Here is a 17,091-nt window from a genome sequence, read left to right on the forward strand (position 1 = left end):
CACCCAAGTCTTTTTTTGAAACAGTAACCTTTCATAATTCTTTATTAGATGTCACAATGGTCCTGGGCCTGGAGTCAGGAAAACCTGAGTTCAAGTCCAGCCTCAGACCCTAGCTGTATGACCTGGGCAAGTCACTTAACTTCTTCTCAGTTTCCTCATCTGTAAAATGGGGATTATTATATCACTTACCTCACAGAGTTACTGTGAGGATTAAATGAGGTATCATTTGTAAAGAGCTTAGCATAAGACCTGACAAACAGTAGGTGCTTAATAAATGCCTATTTCTTCTCTCCAACTGCTTAAGGCACAATAGTATTTTATGACATTCATATACCATAATTCTTTCAGCCATTTCCCAACTGATGCATACACTCTCAGTTTCTAGTTCTTTGCCTCTACAAAAAGAGCTGCTACAAATACTTTTGTATATGTGGGTCTTTTTGTTTCTTTGATCTTTAGGGGATATAGGTCTAATAATGGTATTACTGGGTCAAAGTAACTTTTGGGGCATAGTTTCAAATTGCTTTCCAGAATGGTTGGACCAATTCATGGCTCCATCAGCAGTACAATCATATAGCCTCACTGGATTGTCCTGAGACTCCAATGAGACATTTTTAGAAGCATTCTATAGGCCACAAAACAATATACATGTAAGTTGTTTATATTACTGTTATGAATAGCTATTATTACACAGAAGTAAGTTTCAGGCCTGCTACCTCCTGGTCTTGGTGAATCACTTCTCATGGTTTATGAAAAGGCCACACAGGATCCCTGGGCCTCAGGTTTCTTAACCCTAAATCCAAACTATTCCAGGATATAAACTGTAGCAGCCAAGAGTAGGTAAAGCCCTAATCCCAGCAGGCTTATTTTTGAAAATCCCCCCAACATTGGCATTGTTGTTGTACCATTGTTTTCAGTCACGCCCCACTCTTTGTGACCACATTTGAGGTTTTCGTAGCAAAGATACTGGAATGGTTTGCCATTTCCTTCTCTAGCTCATTTGACAGGTAAGGAAACTGAGGCAAACAGGGTTAAGTGACTCGCCCAGGGTCATATAGCTAATAAGGGTCTGAGGCCAGGTTTGAACTCATAATGATGAGTCTTCCTGACTCTGGACCTGGCATTGCGCCACCTAGCTGCCCAAGAGTTGGCACTAGCCAGATGAAACCTCCTGTCCTGATGCCCAACCTCTCCCTTTGGCAGAAGCTAACATTTATCTACCCTGTTCCTCCCTTGCTGAATCCTGCTCTTGCTGTTCTGTTCTCTTCAGGAGGTAGCATGGTATAGTACAAAAAGAGGGTCAGAGTTGAAATCAGTGGGTTGGAATTTCTTACTTACCCTTAGGCAAACCAGGGTGGTCCCTTGGTATTGATGGAAAGGAAAGGAATTCTTTTCCCTGAATAAAAAAAAAAACAAAAATAAAGAACTATGTGGGTGGGGGAGAAGGAAGGGAAGAGAGAAGTGCCCCATGAACCATATCATATCAGAAAATGACAAAATATAGCTTTGAGTAATGGACTTTTTCAGGAGGAAAAATGTCAAAAATGTTGAGAATTAGGAGTCCTATGGAAAGGAAAATTTTGAGATTGCAGAGATGGCAAAACCATTCAGCATCTGGAGTGAAAAAAGTTCAAGTAACCTTCAAGAGCCTTGTCTGCTTCTTGCTAGCAGGAAAAACTCAATTTTGGCAAATGCTTCTAGATGAAAAAAGCATTGGGTAGAAGGGAGACGGGAAATGCGTCGAAGTCCCATAGATTATTACAGAGGTGAAGGGAGTGGGGCAGGGTGAAGAACTGCCACAACCGTCTTAACTTTCCTATGATTCTTTCTACTCACTTTGCTGCACCCGTCTCTCAGCATCCCCAGTTTCACCTTCATTGTGCCTGGTGAGAGCTAGTTTCCTTCTCCCAATTAAATTCTGAAAAATCTCCTTTTATCATGTACCTAGGGGTCTCTCATCAATGACCTAGTAATGATCATTTGTGGCTCCTGCTGACTTGGCTATTGCTTTTGCTACCCTCTAGCCTGCTGACTTGGAAGCTTATATAACCAAGCAGATAGGTCTGGGGCATCCTGCTTGGGTTAACATACCTGGTAGCCAAATGTATTCTTTTGAGTCAATAAACCAAGAACTAATTGTTGTTTTCACGTGCCGGTTTGATATTTAAGATGTTATTTTCTATTCAGGAAAAAAAAAAAGCCAACCATGTTGAAAAATCACTTTTAATCTTCCCTACAGTGAATGGGATATGCCAATCTAATACAGCATCCTGGGACACCACCAAACTGGATTTGCTCTTCATTGCAGCTCTTATAAAAATTCTTCATTCTTTCTCCTCAGGAAATAAATACTCTGAAGGCAGACAACGAAGTTCTAAGGACTGAATTAAGGTTTGCTCAGAAGAAGATTGAGACCCTCCGGCTTGAAAGAAGCAACAACCATGTCCTGAGCCGTAGGGAACATCAAGACTGCTCCTAGCCCTGAAGCTAGGAGAGCACAGAAGTCACATCATGGAGAAGGGTAGAACTCCACTTTCTCTAGAGCTGCCAAATACAAGGGAATGGGGAAAAGCCAGAATGTTGGGATTTAGAGTGTGGTATTCTATTTAAATATATATGCCCTCTTTTCAACCTGAAAAATTGTTCGTCAAAAAACACACACCCTCATTCCTTTTCCCATTCATTTGAGGAGGAAGTATGTTCTCAGTGGGGTGTTATCCAGAGATGTTCTCCTCCCCGTCTCCTTGCTGAAAAAAAAAAGCTAGACAATCTATGTCAGCACTCAGTACATCGCCTTTCACCAAAACCCTCCCCATCCAGCTCTGGTGCCAGTCCAGGGGAGTGGAAAGCCTGGCTACAGGATCTGGATAAGGCTCATAACCCTTTTCATGAAACACTGTCCTTACATCCTTCAAACTAAATTCTAAACTCAGCCCTAAGAAGCCTCTCAAACAACTCTGTTCCCTGTGGGACAGAAACTACTTTACCTGAGAACAGGATTCATTTTGCCCCACCCATTCAACTTGTTTCAAGCCTGCAGCAGAATCTGTTAGTCTGTCAACAGACTAGCCCAGTCCTTACACCTCCCCCCACCAATCCTGCCACCCTTGATCTCAGTGAGCCAGTTATGGCTCATCTCAACATCATTATCTCATGTCAAGACTGGCCAATCATTCTCTCTCTTGAGTGTCCGTAGGTTTCCCAGTAGGGTAGCCATTCTCCTCCTCTCTCACTGTTCCAAATCTCACTTCTCCCTACTCTATCCCCAGACATTTCTACCTGAAAGTGAACTCATTTGTCCCCATTTAAAAAGCCTGTTAACAAAATATCATTATGTGCAATTGGGAGGTTATCTTAGCATCTCAACTATCTGTCTGGTCTATATGATGACCATAGCCAGATTCATGACTGCCCATTTATAATAGTGCTTTAACATTTACAAAGCACAGTACACATTACATAGAAAGCACATTCATCATTTCTTTTAGAATAGAAATGTTAGAGCTAGCAGGACCTAAAAGACGATCTTTTCCAGTCTTAATTTTTCAGAGAAAAGAAAACAAAGCTCAGATAGAGAGAGAAGTATCTTTTGCAGGATCACAGCTTATAAATGGTGAAGTTGGAACTAAAATTGGCTCTTTCTCTAGAGTTCTTCCCATTATACCATACTGGAGAACTCTGCAGGAAAGCAGCATGGGCTTAATTATCTACATTTTACAGATGAAGAAATGGAATCTCAGAAGTGACTTCATCTAAGGTCATATACCTAGTAAAGTAGCAGGGCCAGATATTATAACTTCTAAGTCTATTGCTATCAAATTTAAGTACCTGGCTATTACCCTATTGTATGGCTTAAGCATCAGTGGTAGCTGAAATATGATACATCATCTCCAAACACGTAATTTTGCATTTGATAAAAGCATGCATTGAAGATGGCACAGCCAACAAACACATTGGTACATGAATTTACATTGTACTGTAGCTAGAAAATCTTTTTTTTTTAACCTCTTCTGTTTATTCTGAAATTAATTTTTAATTCAAGGAAACCTTCAAAAGTTCAGCTGGTCATGACAAAATTCCTTTCTTTTTGTTTCAATGTATGTGTTTTGGAGAAAGGTTATACCCTCTCATTAGTGAAACTGTTTTGAGGTATAAGCTAATTAGATGGGTAGTTTCAATAATAGCTGACATTGTAAATATGTATACATTGTGTATAGAAAATATTGTGCCTGCATGTGGGCTCGTTTTTCTTCCTGTGTAAAAATGTGAATGTGAAACATGTACAATTTTTGGACATTCCTACATTAATCCCAAATGCACCAGAGTATTCTGAAATCAGAAAATAGTAAAACATCTTGCACAGAGATTTATAAATATGTTGTCATTTGTTACACTTTCATGCAAAGTATGGTAAGATAAATTTTATTAGTCAATTGTGACAAAATATGAGTTGATAATTTGTCCACAATTTTGGAATCTTGCATCATTCAACTTCATTAGTCTGGCTTGTCTGAACAAGATTTTACCAATTCCTATTTTGGTTCCCTTTCACTCTACCAAATGAGAATTTGGTTTTATCTTTTATCTTGGGGTGTCTTTCACTTTTAAACTTTGAATGCTCAGCTTTCCCCAAGATATCCTCACTAGCCAGAACTAACATTTCCAGATGACCCTATTTATTTGGGTACTAGAAAGTTAATTGAATGAGAAGTAACTAATTTAACCACAACTTTTCCCAGAGTCATCAAGCCTGCAGAGGTTTTGGGGGTTGTTTTGTTTTGTTTTGTCACAGACACCCCTGAGCAGTCTGATCCATTCTTGGAATAATGTTTTAAAATTAATAAAATGACAAAGGAAACCAATTAAATTGAAATAATTAAGCGAAATATTTAAAAAACCAAGTTCACATTCCCCAGGTTAAGACCTCTGTACAAAGGTCTCAATGAATAGAGCTTGGCAGGCTTATTTGCTTTAAACCTTATGAAGATGTGAAAGTCACAGCATTGAAGTAGAACAATTTGGTTAATACCTGCTTAACCACCATTGGTCTCAAGTGTGCTTCCTCTAGATGTCTATTCTCAGAAGCGTCACTATTAGTAGGCAGTCTTATTTCTCATTGGTACTTAACATCCTCGTAATTTGTAAACCTGTCCAAAGTTGTATAATGTAAAAGAACCGACAGAAAAATCAAATGTACAGATTGTAAAGTCTTTTGATACCTGATGTAAGTTTTCTTTGTTTAATATTTATATGATAAAAGATATTAGGACCATCATCATGTGTCATTTCTTATAACTAACAAAAAACAAAAAAGCTTCACTTTAGACTTTTCAACTGTCTGAAAACTACTGGGATGTTGACTTACGGCTTTTAAGAAATGGCCAAGTATCCAAGTACATCAATTCACCAAATAACAGACTGAGAAACTGGAAGTGGTCATGCATGTGATAAAACTTCATTCTACTTTCTGTAATTTTGTCCATGTGGGTACTTCCCCCAGTCAACAAACTTTTATGTGCCAGGCGCTGTGCTAAGCATGGAATGGATCACAATCTGTATCTAAAATCGGGAAGTAGTCATTTAGAAATTAATGTGCTAAGTTTAACCCCCTGCCATCAACAGTGATGAGCCCTTCCAAATGTAGCTAACCTGTTAACGGTTAAAAGACAAACATTGAATCACCAATCCAGGGCCATATTTGAAATCTTTCTCTAGGTTGACAGGACCAAAGTTTGGACACTGGCCTAGACACAGAGAACCCAATATTACTGAATGAATGAAATTACTAACTCACTCCAAAACTGAGTTGATTAACCTGGGGTGGGAGGCAGGCCAGAAAAGGGATGTCTCTGGAGGTCTGGTTCAGCGGATGCTGATTCAGTAGGATGGAGGGCCAAGATATATGAGGTCGATGACTGGATGGGATGTGATACATTGTCTGGAGTCAGCTAGTGTTGTTAAGGTTCACCCTCAAAAATAAGGACAGCTCAGCCTCAGAGTAAACCTTCAAAACTGGGTGAATTAACTTAGTGGAATATTCTTTAGGTCAGGTCTGGAAAATGTTGTTTTAAGGGGGAAAGGGACAGTGGCACTGAAGAGGACAAGATGTCAACAGAATAGGGCTTTAGTGGAGTTATTTTATAACTCTAATGTCATAGGTTCAGCCCAACAAACTTATTAAATGGGGGCTGAAGAGGTTGAGGGTGAGATATAAAAGAAAAAAAACTTTTCCAGGATTTGGGAATGTTAGAGGTTAAAGGTACAACTTCATTTTGGTTGTGTCCCCAGCATAGTGCATTGGATACAACAGCTGTTAATGAAGTGCTTAAGCAAGAGTAGCTAATGACATCAGTCCCCCTTTTCTTTCCAATCCTATTTCAACTGCAATTTAATTATACAAGTAAAAAGAGAATAGCAGAGATTACCTCGAAACAATGGTTAGCCTTGATCATTTACATTTATACTTACTCTGAACAGACATATTTAGTAAGCTAGGAATTTGACAGCTAAAAAAATCCATTGAAGAGCTGGAAGGAACCTTAGAGATTAATCCAAGCCTGTCATTTCCCAGATAAGGAAACTTAAGTCGCAAGGGAGTGGATGACCTGCCCACAAGAGAAAGCAAGCTAAGTACCAAAGCATACATGTCACTCACTTCCCATGCTTCCCCCAGGCTTTTGATACTGAGATCTAAATTGGTCTCCACACAGTATTATGCTCTCCTGGACAGACAGACTTCTGAAAGATGAAAGAAAGATGAAGTTGTTTTAAAGCTAACTTTTTTTTTGAGGGGGGGGAGTATTATTCAGTGATAAAAGCAACTCTGATTTTTGAAAAGTTATTTTTATTTTTTCAAGTGGTCCTTTCTGATTTACTCAGGGTAGGTGACAACCATTTGGTACAGAGGAATTTGTCAGATTCTATATAAATAACACAAGCAAAACTTAAAACAGTATTTTATTCAGTGTTCACAGCTGTTACTAAAAGGTGTTTTCTTAAATATGGAAAGAATTTTTTCTATTGTCACAAATGAGAATTTGAGTGCTTTTGTCCATTAAATGTAAACATACAAAAAATACCCTAAACAAATATTCACAAATATCAATCAAAAAATTCTACATTTTTCCCTCCCTCTGGAAAGTATCGTGTCTCAGAGGGTTGGCTTGAAAATACATTTTCAAGACTGCAGCATACAGAATAATCCCCCTTTTTCATGTTATTTCATTTCCTTAGGATTTTTACCCCATGGCTTCTTTTGAAAAACTGCTCAACAAGAAATCACATCACTTCTCTGGTTAACAACCTATTTACGTATCTATTGAATTAGACAGACTGAAAAGTTGTTCTGCATATGCTGGGACACCAGTTCTACAACCTGCCTGAGAAATACTTGGACAGCCCAATCCCATTTCTAGGAGAGATTTATCATTCCCCATTTGCTCCTTGAATGTAAGGGACTGCCCCCAAAAGACTTTACAATATTTTTTCACTAATGTTCACATTATTTGTGAATCAAGTAGTAGGGTGTTATCATCTCCATATGATACATGGAAATTTCTTCTAAGAGATGGAGCATTTGCTCTACCCCTCAAATCCTCCAGGAAATAGTGCCAAGATTAGAATTCTGGATTCTAGATTACCAGGCCATTGTTCTAATCACGAATGCAGAGATGCCAAGCTAACTCCCTGGCTAGCTATCCCAACCTACTACCTCACCCAAACCACTACAGAAAACAAACAAGTTCTTTCCTTCAGGAAGTAGCACTACCCATGAATCCATTCAGTCCATCTGTAGTGAATCTACCAATCCAATATAATTTCCGGCCAGATTTAACATTAAAGAATCAACAGATAAAGTAATTTGGCCTAGAGGCTCAGCCCAATCAATTCCTTACTTAAAAATGCAAGAGACAGACTGGCTTGTCTTTTCATATATTCTAAGGCTAATAGTGGGGCAAAAATGATTATTTTCTTTGAAGGCTTGTTCCCTTTCCACCAAAGAAAGATATTTCATACTTTTATACACAGACAGTACATGTAACTTTTGTCAATTTAAGATAATTTTCATTTCAACTTTGTTTTGTGAGATAAGAAAATTCTAAAGATTTTAAACTCAAATCAGAAAATGATTTTAAAATGCTAGGGAGGAATTTTATGGAGAGGAAAAAACCTGCTATTTTTTCATATGTACAAATAGGTTTGGACTATAGAGAAGGAACCCCAGCAAAAATATAGATGAAATGGAGTTCCTCCTGTAGAGAAAAAGCAAAACTAGATAAACCCATTTTGGACCCCTTGACTACTTATTCCCAGGCAAAAAAAAAAGGGGGGGGTGGCGATTAACAAAAAGGATGTACAGAAGGATGTACAAAGGATGTACAAAAAATACTGATGAAGCCAACAATCTATGTGAAAAGTGGGGTCAGTTCTATGAAACAAACTTAAATAAAATATAGGTACTTTAGAGTCTAAACTCTGACCAGGAAAATACTAAAATTCTTCCCTTCCCATAATCTAAGATTAGTAGTAATAAATATTTACATTTTTAAAAAGTTTTTTGTTTTACTTTCTCATCATCATTTTTTTTTGGAAAAAAAGCTCCAACACGCTCAAGGATACATGGAGTATAGGGACCACTTCCCTTAAGAGATCAAAATCCAATATAAAAACAATGCTCTTATGTATTAACCAGACTCAACAGTGATGGTATCAGGAGGTCTAAAGGGTGCATACTTCATAGAGCATATTCAAATCTGTTATTTAAAATACTATGCCTAAAAGTACCGAACACATCCTTCTACTAGAAAACAGGCATCATCTAGTTATCTATAATGGAATTTCTAATATCTTCGATATCCACCACCACCACCCCCTCCTCCTCCATATGGATCTCCATAACCCCCTCTCCCACTATAACCTCCTCTCCCGCCATAACCCCCTCTCCCACCATAACCCCCTCTCCCACCATAATCTCCCCCCCTCCCTTGAAAACTACCACTTCTACCCCCACTACCCCCACCACCACCACCACCACCACCACCTCCTCCTCTTCCACCACCACCTCCACCTCCTCCACCCCAACCACCCCGGCCACCCCCACCCCCACCCCCACTTCCTCTTCCACCACCTCCTCCACCCCAACCACCCCTCCCTCCGCCTTCTTGTCTCTTCTGCCAAGGAGGCATTTCAGGAGGTGGTGGTTCAATTTCAGTTGGCCTTCCTCCTCTGTCTGGAACCCTTCCCATCAGCACCTGCAATTTATGGTGAAAAAAAGGAAAAAATTAAACTTCTGAAGTATTCAAATATTCTGTAAGTTTTTTGTTTTAATGATAAAGAAAAAAAAAACAAATATTTAAGATGCTGATTATCCTGAAACTTAAGGCAATATAAATTAATAATACTAAACACACAAATATTGACTTGATAAATCTCAGAATGTGGTTTTATTTCTAACTTGTCACACAGAATAATGGGGTAGAATGTCTCTGTTATTTAAGATATTTTGCCAGGGAAAATATCTCCATTACTTAAGATACTCTGCTTATTTCCTTTCATTTCAAACATGCTTAACTGTCTTCCAAAAATGAGGATTCTTACATATGTTCCCCAAATAAGGGAGCTGGAATTGATTTCAAAAGCAAAAAATATTTCATGGGACTTTTGGTTATTGATTATCATAAAACAAAAACTACGATAAGCACAAGCAAAAAGATGACCATAAAAATAAATGCAGCTTATAGGCCAACATCTATGATAGAGAATAAAGAGGTAGAAAAGAAGTCATAAAAGGGAGAAAGTAAACAGATATATTGATACTCAGTGACTTCTACACAAGGATGGGCACAAGGGAGATTGATGAAAACAGTTGGAAAATACGGTTCAAGATTACAAAACAAAAGAGACCAAATGCTTATAAATACCTTATATCATGAAAACTTTAAGAAAAGAGTCCAAAGGTACAGAACTTGGTTAGCAATGAACATCACCAAAAAAAATGAAGTGACTCTATTTTAACAGGCAAGAAATTACTTTTTATAAATGCAAGAGCCATTTGATAATCAGCTATCTGTCAGACCAACAGTTCATTAAAACAAAGGTCAAAGCCAACACTAAGAAACTAATGATTAGTGACACTGGAATCATCCAAAGGAGACTCACACACCAAGCTGTAACCAACATGCTATATATGAAGAATTGGAAATGAAACTAAAAACTATGTATATTAGATCAAACACAAAGAGTAGAAATCCATGCTGGAGATGACAATTCTGAAAGCATTGAGAAGGATCAATTTTCAAGACATCTTGAAGAGGCAGAAATATCAATTAGGAAAAAATCCACAGTATTACTCTTCCAAAAAGGTGATTAAGAGGACTTCATTAACTACAGATCTACATGACCACTTCCTTATCTCTATAAAAGCTTTGAGAGTAATTCATGCACATTCAAGAGTATCTGTATAGGTAACAAGTTTTATATATTAAGAGAAAGTAACAGAAAGGTTTTTACAAATGATTTTTAAAAGCAGACCGCAATTTTACAGTTATACAAGTGACTTAAAAGTGTGGAAAGCTCATTTTTTGGGTTTATTAAAAAATTTGATTCAGGAGAGCAAATGTAACCTGAATGGTGGTTCCCTCAACAAGTGTCTCTCATGCAAATGTCAAGACCCTACAAGAAGATTCCTTGATAGGTATGACCACAGGGATAATTGTGTTCAATGATCTTCTATTACTATCAAGCAAGGCATAAAAAAGAGAGATTTTGTTCACAAAATCTGTAAGAAGGATCTCACATGCAGGGTACACATGCTTTAAAAAAAGGATCCTTCATAGAAAAAGAGGTTCTCCAGATACTACTATTTGCATTTGGACTCAGAATACTACAGAAACTCCTCAATGATGTCCACAACCATTCACGAGAGGGGAGCCTAATAATCCATACAGAAAAAAAACAAATCAACAAAGAATGCCTATTGTCCAGGGCAATGATACCCAGGTTGGATGGGTAGTCCATTGAAATAGTCCATCAGACACATATCCTAGATAAAACTGCAAAAGGATAATGAACTGCATCAAGAACCAGAGAAAGGAAGAAAGCTGACTGGACTACACTTAGGAAATTTCACAGCCCTTTCAAAAATTCCAAGCTGACAAAAGAAATCAATCTTTCTGACAATCTGCAGCTATTAATCCATGAATAAAAACTTCAGGTGACCCCAAACAACCAGATAATTAAGGTGAGCTGCAGCATAATCACAATGGTGACTTGCATAAAAGAACTGGTAGGTGCCTGGAACATAGTAGGTACTTGTTGATTGATTAGTAACATTTATCATCTAAGAAATGTATGATTAGAAAAGGAAGAGGGCAGGTCATAAAACAAGAATGAAGGGTGGCAGATGGACAGGGACAGTTCTAGTGCTTCTCTGATAATAACAGAATAGTCAGAGTCAATAAACATTTATTAAGTACCTACTATGTGTCAGGCACTCTGTTAAGCACAGGATTTACAAAGTGCTTTACAAACATCTAATTTTACCCTCACAACAATCCTGGGAGGTAGGTACTATTATCTTCATTTTTTAGATGAGGAAACTGAGACAGACAGAGATTAAGTGACTTCCCCACAGTCACAGAACTAGTAAGTGTCTAAGGCTTAATTCGAACTCAGGTCTTTCTGAAGCTAAGTCCAGCACTCTATGCCCTGGGCTACCTAGCTGTCCCTGTATAGAGTATGGAGAATGATGTGAAGATACCCCACCCTCCCCGGCATGCTGAGTAGATCCTATAAAGAGAACTTACGGGAAAATGTGGACTTGAACTGCATAGAATAAGAACACGTGGATAAGTTATGACCTGCATCATGAAAGGCATGAGAACAAATCCACTAAAATAATAAAGTAAAAGGAGCAATTTGTATAGTTGACAGATATCCCTCAAGTTCCTATCCTTGGCCCTCTTGTCTTCTCTCTCTCTCTATTCTCCTCTTGTTGATTTCATCTATTATGTCTTCAGTTATTACCTTTATGCATTAAAGTTGAAAATCTCATTTCCAAAATCCAAACTTTTTCCAGAGCTGTTTCTATATTTCCAATGACCTGTCAGATATGCTTAACTTGTTCAAAATTAAACTATCTTTTCCCCAAAGGATGTCTCTCCCCTTAACTTCTCTATCATGGAAACACTATCCTTCCAGTCACAAGAATTCATAACCTTTAAGTCAACTTTTACTCTTCATTATCCCTTACCATTACATTCAATCAGCTGCCAAATCCTGATGATTCTATCTCTTGAATCTCCCCCTCCTTTCTATTCTCTACTTTAGTTCAGGCTTGATTTCCTCTTGGCCTAAACTAAAATAAAAGCCTCCTAACTAGTCTTTCTGCCTCCATCCTCCCTCTTCCAAACCACACACTGTCACAGTGCAATTTCTAATTATTGCTCTGATCACGTCACTCATTCTTCTACTTATAAACGTCATTGTCTCTCCACTGACTAATGCCTAAAGTGCCTAAAGGCCCTCTACAAAGTGGTTCCAAACTTCCTAGGCAGGCATATCCCACACTACTCTCCTTTGTACTATATTACAGCAAGTCTGTGTTAATCTCTGTCCCATTCTTATCCTGTCCTCTTCTATCTCCATACTTCCACTGATTTTGCACATCCTGTAATAGTGTCTCTTCCCAATTCCATCTACTAAGTCCTTCCCCTCTTTCAAAGCCCAGATGAGATACTGCCTCTTTGGCAATGACTTTCCTAATAATCCCAACCCACTCCTAGGTGAATGTCTCAGGATCTGAGAGTTAGAAGGAACCTCAGAAAGCATCTAAACACATCCTATACCTAACAAAGAATTCTCTTTATAATGTACGTAAGTGGTCAACTATCTTCAGCTTGAAGAATCCACTAGACCCCAATGCAGCCCATTCTACTTTTCACCAGCTCGGATTGTTAAGAACTTTTACCTTGGGAAAAAAACCTGAATTAACCTCTTTGCAGCTGTTATGTTGTCCTCAAGTCTTCTCTTCCTCAAGCTAAATATTCCCAACTACAACCAATCATCATCTGTATGGCACAGCAAGTAACTTCTCCTACCTCAAACTTCTCAAAATATTTTGCCTAGGTCTTTCCTGCGCACTTGTCCCATTGTTCACTGTATCACATTTATTTATGTATATAGCCTATCTCTCCTATCAAATGATAAGCTCCTTAAAAGCAGAACCTTTATCATATTTACCATTGTATTTCTAGCCAATAGCACAGAGGCTTGGCTTAATAAACACAGAAATTACATAAAAGAATTATAGATTACTTTAAGCAGTTAACTTTGGATGAATCATGGTAATGAATTCAATTCAAAACATTTATTAAGGCGCTTACTATACACAGAGTACTCGAGAAACTGGGGGAGACATACAGTTTTTGAGATTCCTGTTTTTATGATCTAGCAAGTGTAAATGAAAGAAAGCCCTAGTACAGATCACTAAAAACAAACAAAGATTCACTTCGTTATTACAGAACAGTTTGATACATGTGGATATAATCAGATCAGAAAAACAAATAGACTAGCAATCAGGAACACCTATCCTCCTACCTCTTTGCCTTTGCTTAAACCTTTACCTACATCTGGAATAATTTCTCTCCTCCTTTCCCCCATATAATATATACATACACAGATGTGTGTATATCTTTGAAAATCAATTCAAAGTTCTGTTTTCTCTGTGAAGACTCCCTTGACCAGCCTAATGTTTGAAACATTTATTTGCTACATAATATGCACTGCCTGTATGTGTGAATTATCTTTTTAATGTGTATTTACCTTGTCTTCTCCTAGATTTTAAAGTTCATTGAGCACAAGGCCCCTGTCTTATAAGCCTTTGTATCCCCCACAGTTCTTAACTGAGTGCCTTATATGCCTTATTCACGGCAAATATAAAAATATTTGTTGAACAATGAAGAAATTCTAACCATAAGAAATTATTTAAATAGCAAAAGCAAAGTCTGAATCAGAAAAAGGAATAAATTTATATCAATTCCTTCTTTTCCACTGAGAAGCATATCACCAACAGTAAGAAATGTTAAAGAAAAACAAATTACAATAATTGTATTGATTCAGCCATGAAGCTAAAAACCAAATTGTTTTAAACTAAAATGATTTCAAAATTAAATTTATTTCAAAATTATTTTAAATCATGGGGCAGCTATGTGGCACAGTGGATAGCTCTCCAACCTTGGAATCAGAAGGACCTGAGTTCAAATGCAGCCTCAGACACTTGACACTTACTAGCTGTGTGACCCTGAGCAAGTCACTTAACCCCAACTGCCTCACCAAAAAGCAAAAAAAAACAAAAACAAAAAAAAACTATTTTAAATTGTTCTAAAGCTTATGTAGTAAAATATCATTAACACAACAACAAAAAAATTCTAAATAAAAAATACGCCTTAGCAGTAATTTCTTAAAGAACCATTTTCCTGTATCAATAGCTTTAAAAGAGGAGGAATAAAATCTCCATTGTGAATTCCTTAAGAAATGCTCATGTAATTATGTTTATGACAATGTCTATAAATTCTTAATTATGAGATGATTTAAGAAATGCTAAGCCACTATAAAAATTATTGTTTTCTTGACTATAATTCCAAAAGAATAGGAAAGATCACTGAAGTTGTATCTGTGGCTGTCCCTTAGGGAGAAAGAGAAGAAGGCCATAACTAAAAAACATCAGCAACTCTTTATTGACATACAACTGATCAAAAAACATCTCTAACCAAGCATAGATGTGCTGAAGCACTTTCTTTTCCAGAGCCAAAAGCAGGCTTTGAATAAAGGAAAGAAGAAAATCTGTGAACATAACCAAGGGACAAAAACTTCCCTCTAATACTTCCAGCCTAGACTCTACACTCAGCAAATCTCAACTAAAGAGCAAACCTTATTAATAGCGCATGTTGTCTTCTCCCGGGTAGAACCACTGCTTGTTCTAATAATCTTGGACAGATCTTCGCGAGCAGCAAGAAGATGGGCCAGTGTAATTGTCGTTTTTGGAGACAATGCATAACGCTTAGGCTGGTATATTCTTGCTATATCATCTGTTTTTACCTAAATGACAAAAATTAGGAAAAATGTCAACCAAAGCAAAATAATACAATTATCAGATAAGAAAAAGAAAATTTATATTAAAGGAAATGGAAAAAAAGTAGAAAAATATTTGGGAACAATTAAATTTGAGCTAAATCAAGAACTGCTAAATAAAAAAACACAACGAAAACAAAGGGTCTCACTTCCAAAGAACTTTACAATTTGTAAAACAATTTTCTCCTGACAACCCTATGAGGCAGGTAGAACAACTATGTAAACCTATGGTTGAGAGAAATCCAAACATCAGCATGATTAAGAGACTTAGCCCAATAAATAGCAGTCAGTAAATGTCAGATAGAGAATTATAATTGATGCTTCTTGACTCCACCCAGAACTTTCTACTGCAACACACTGTTAAAACAATGCTGAATGTTATTTATACATATTAGAAAACTTTACAAAGCAATTAAAAAAAAAAGGCAATTAGGTGGCGCAGTGGATAGAGCACCAGCCCTGAAGTCAGGAGTACCTGAGTTCAAATTCGGCCTCAGACCAAACACTTGACACTTACTAGCTGTGCGACCCTGGGCAAGTCACTTAACCCCAACTGCCAAAAAAACCCCAAAAAACAAAAAAACAAAAAGAAACTCTCTAAAATGCAATATACAACCCACTTATTCAAGTCATAAAACATTTATCAAGAATCTATTATGTGCAAGGGACTATGTTAAGCACTGGAAATTCAACGGCAAAAACCAAACAGATCTGCCCTCAAAGAGCTTATATTCTAAAAGAAGGAAACAATACCTATAAAGATAATGTAAGAAACTCACAACTGGGGCTACAAGGATGTGCTGAGCCTCCACAGAAGGAAAGTGTTCTGAGAGGCAGATAGGAGGCTCTGGCAGCACAATTCACTCAAGGAAGGGGAACAGACTATAAAAAGGCACAAAGGTGAGAGATAGAACATCAAATTTAAAGAATAACTATTAAATTTCTATGGCTGGAAAACAGAATATAAGAATACTACGAAAGAAATCTGGAAATGTAGGTGGCAGGTTTAATAAAAATAATAGCTAACATTTATAGAAGGCTGTAAGATTTAAAGACAGTATTACAAATATTATCTCATTTGACACAACCACCCTGGGAAGATAACATAACTATCTCATTCTACAGATGAGGAAACTGAGGCAAGCAGAGGTTAAGTGAATGGCCGAAGTATGTAAGACATAACCAGTATCTGGGTCTGAATTTGAACTCAGAGCTTCCTAATTCCAGGTCTAGTACTCTACTGCACCACCTAGCTCCCTCTATGTTGACTATGGTGGGCTTTAAATAATCTCTATTTTGTACTTTATCATAGAAGCAATAGCAAACCAAGACTTTTAAGCTAGGGAGTGACATGAGCAGGTTCAAAGACTGAACAAAAATAAAGGGAAAAAAATAATGGCTTTGGAACTCATGTGCTTGAAGAAGGTAATCAGGATAATAAAAATAGAAAAAGTTAAGTTGCGAAAAGATAAGTTGAAACAATACCTAAAAATTTTAACTAGTTGGAGAAAAAGAGCAAAAAATGGCATAACTAAGAAACAGAATGAAAAAAGAAAGTACAGAGAGACAATTCAGAAAAGTGAAAGCTCAAGTTCTATGAACTCCAGAAAGTAAATGAAAGGGTGTAAAAATTCAGATCAAAGAAGGAAAAAAAGGGAAAGAATGTATGGAGAGGAACATCAAGGCCATTGTGAAAAGGCCAAGATAAGGACACAGATCACACCAACATTTCACTTGGTACCTTTGACATATTATTCATGGAACAATGTAGAAACTCAGGTTCCAACCTTTGAGTCTGTGTTGCAGTTTGATCTCCAAAAGGTCCTTCTATGAATCCAATGCTCCCAAAAATATCAAAACCCATCCGCTTTAGGTGATTTCTCTTGTGTAATGTTCAGTTATGGTTCATCTTTGAAAACTTGCCCTGGAATTACTACATTTAAGTATTAAAACTGTCTTTTA

General features: G+C 37.3%; 2 protein-coding genes across 3 annotated transcripts in view; one reads left to right on the forward strand and one right to left on the reverse strand.

Moving 5' to 3' along the window:
- The window catches only part of RASGRP1 (RAS guanyl releasing protein 1), a 112,786-nt gene extending 107,520 nt beyond the window's left edge, over positions 1 to 5,266 (forward strand). For both annotated transcript variants that reach the window (XM_027869885.1, XM_027869886.1), the window contains one exon: positions 2,342 to 5,266. In XM_027869885.1, the coding sequence (XP_027725686.1) occupies positions 2,342 to 2,479 (138 nt within the window). In that variant the 3' untranslated portion in view covers positions 2,480 to 5,266. The remainder of the gene's footprint in view (positions 1 to 2,341) is intronic.
- Positions 5,267 to 6,824: 1,558 nt separating this feature from the next.
- Positions 6,825 to 17,091, reverse strand: part of FAM98B (family with sequence similarity 98 member B) — a 46,720-nt gene continuing 36,453 nt past the window's right edge. Inside the window, exons 7-8 of the mRNA XM_027869887.1 lie at positions 14,929 to 15,096; positions 6,825 to 9,251 (exon numbers count right to left, since the gene is read on the reverse strand). Of these exons, the coding sequence (XP_027725688.1) occupies positions 8,841 to 9,251; positions 14,929 to 15,096 (579 nt within the window). The 3' untranslated portion in view covers positions 6,825 to 8,840. The remainder of the gene's footprint in view (positions 9,252 to 14,928; positions 15,097 to 17,091) is intronic.

Source organism: Vombatus ursinus, unplaced genomic scaffold, assembly GCF_900497805.2.
Source record: "Vombatus ursinus unplaced genomic scaffold, bare-nosed wombat genome assembly UNPS02014794.1, whole genome shotgun sequence".
NCBI lineage: Eukaryota > Metazoa > Chordata > Mammalia > Diprotodontia > Vombatidae > Vombatus > Vombatus ursinus.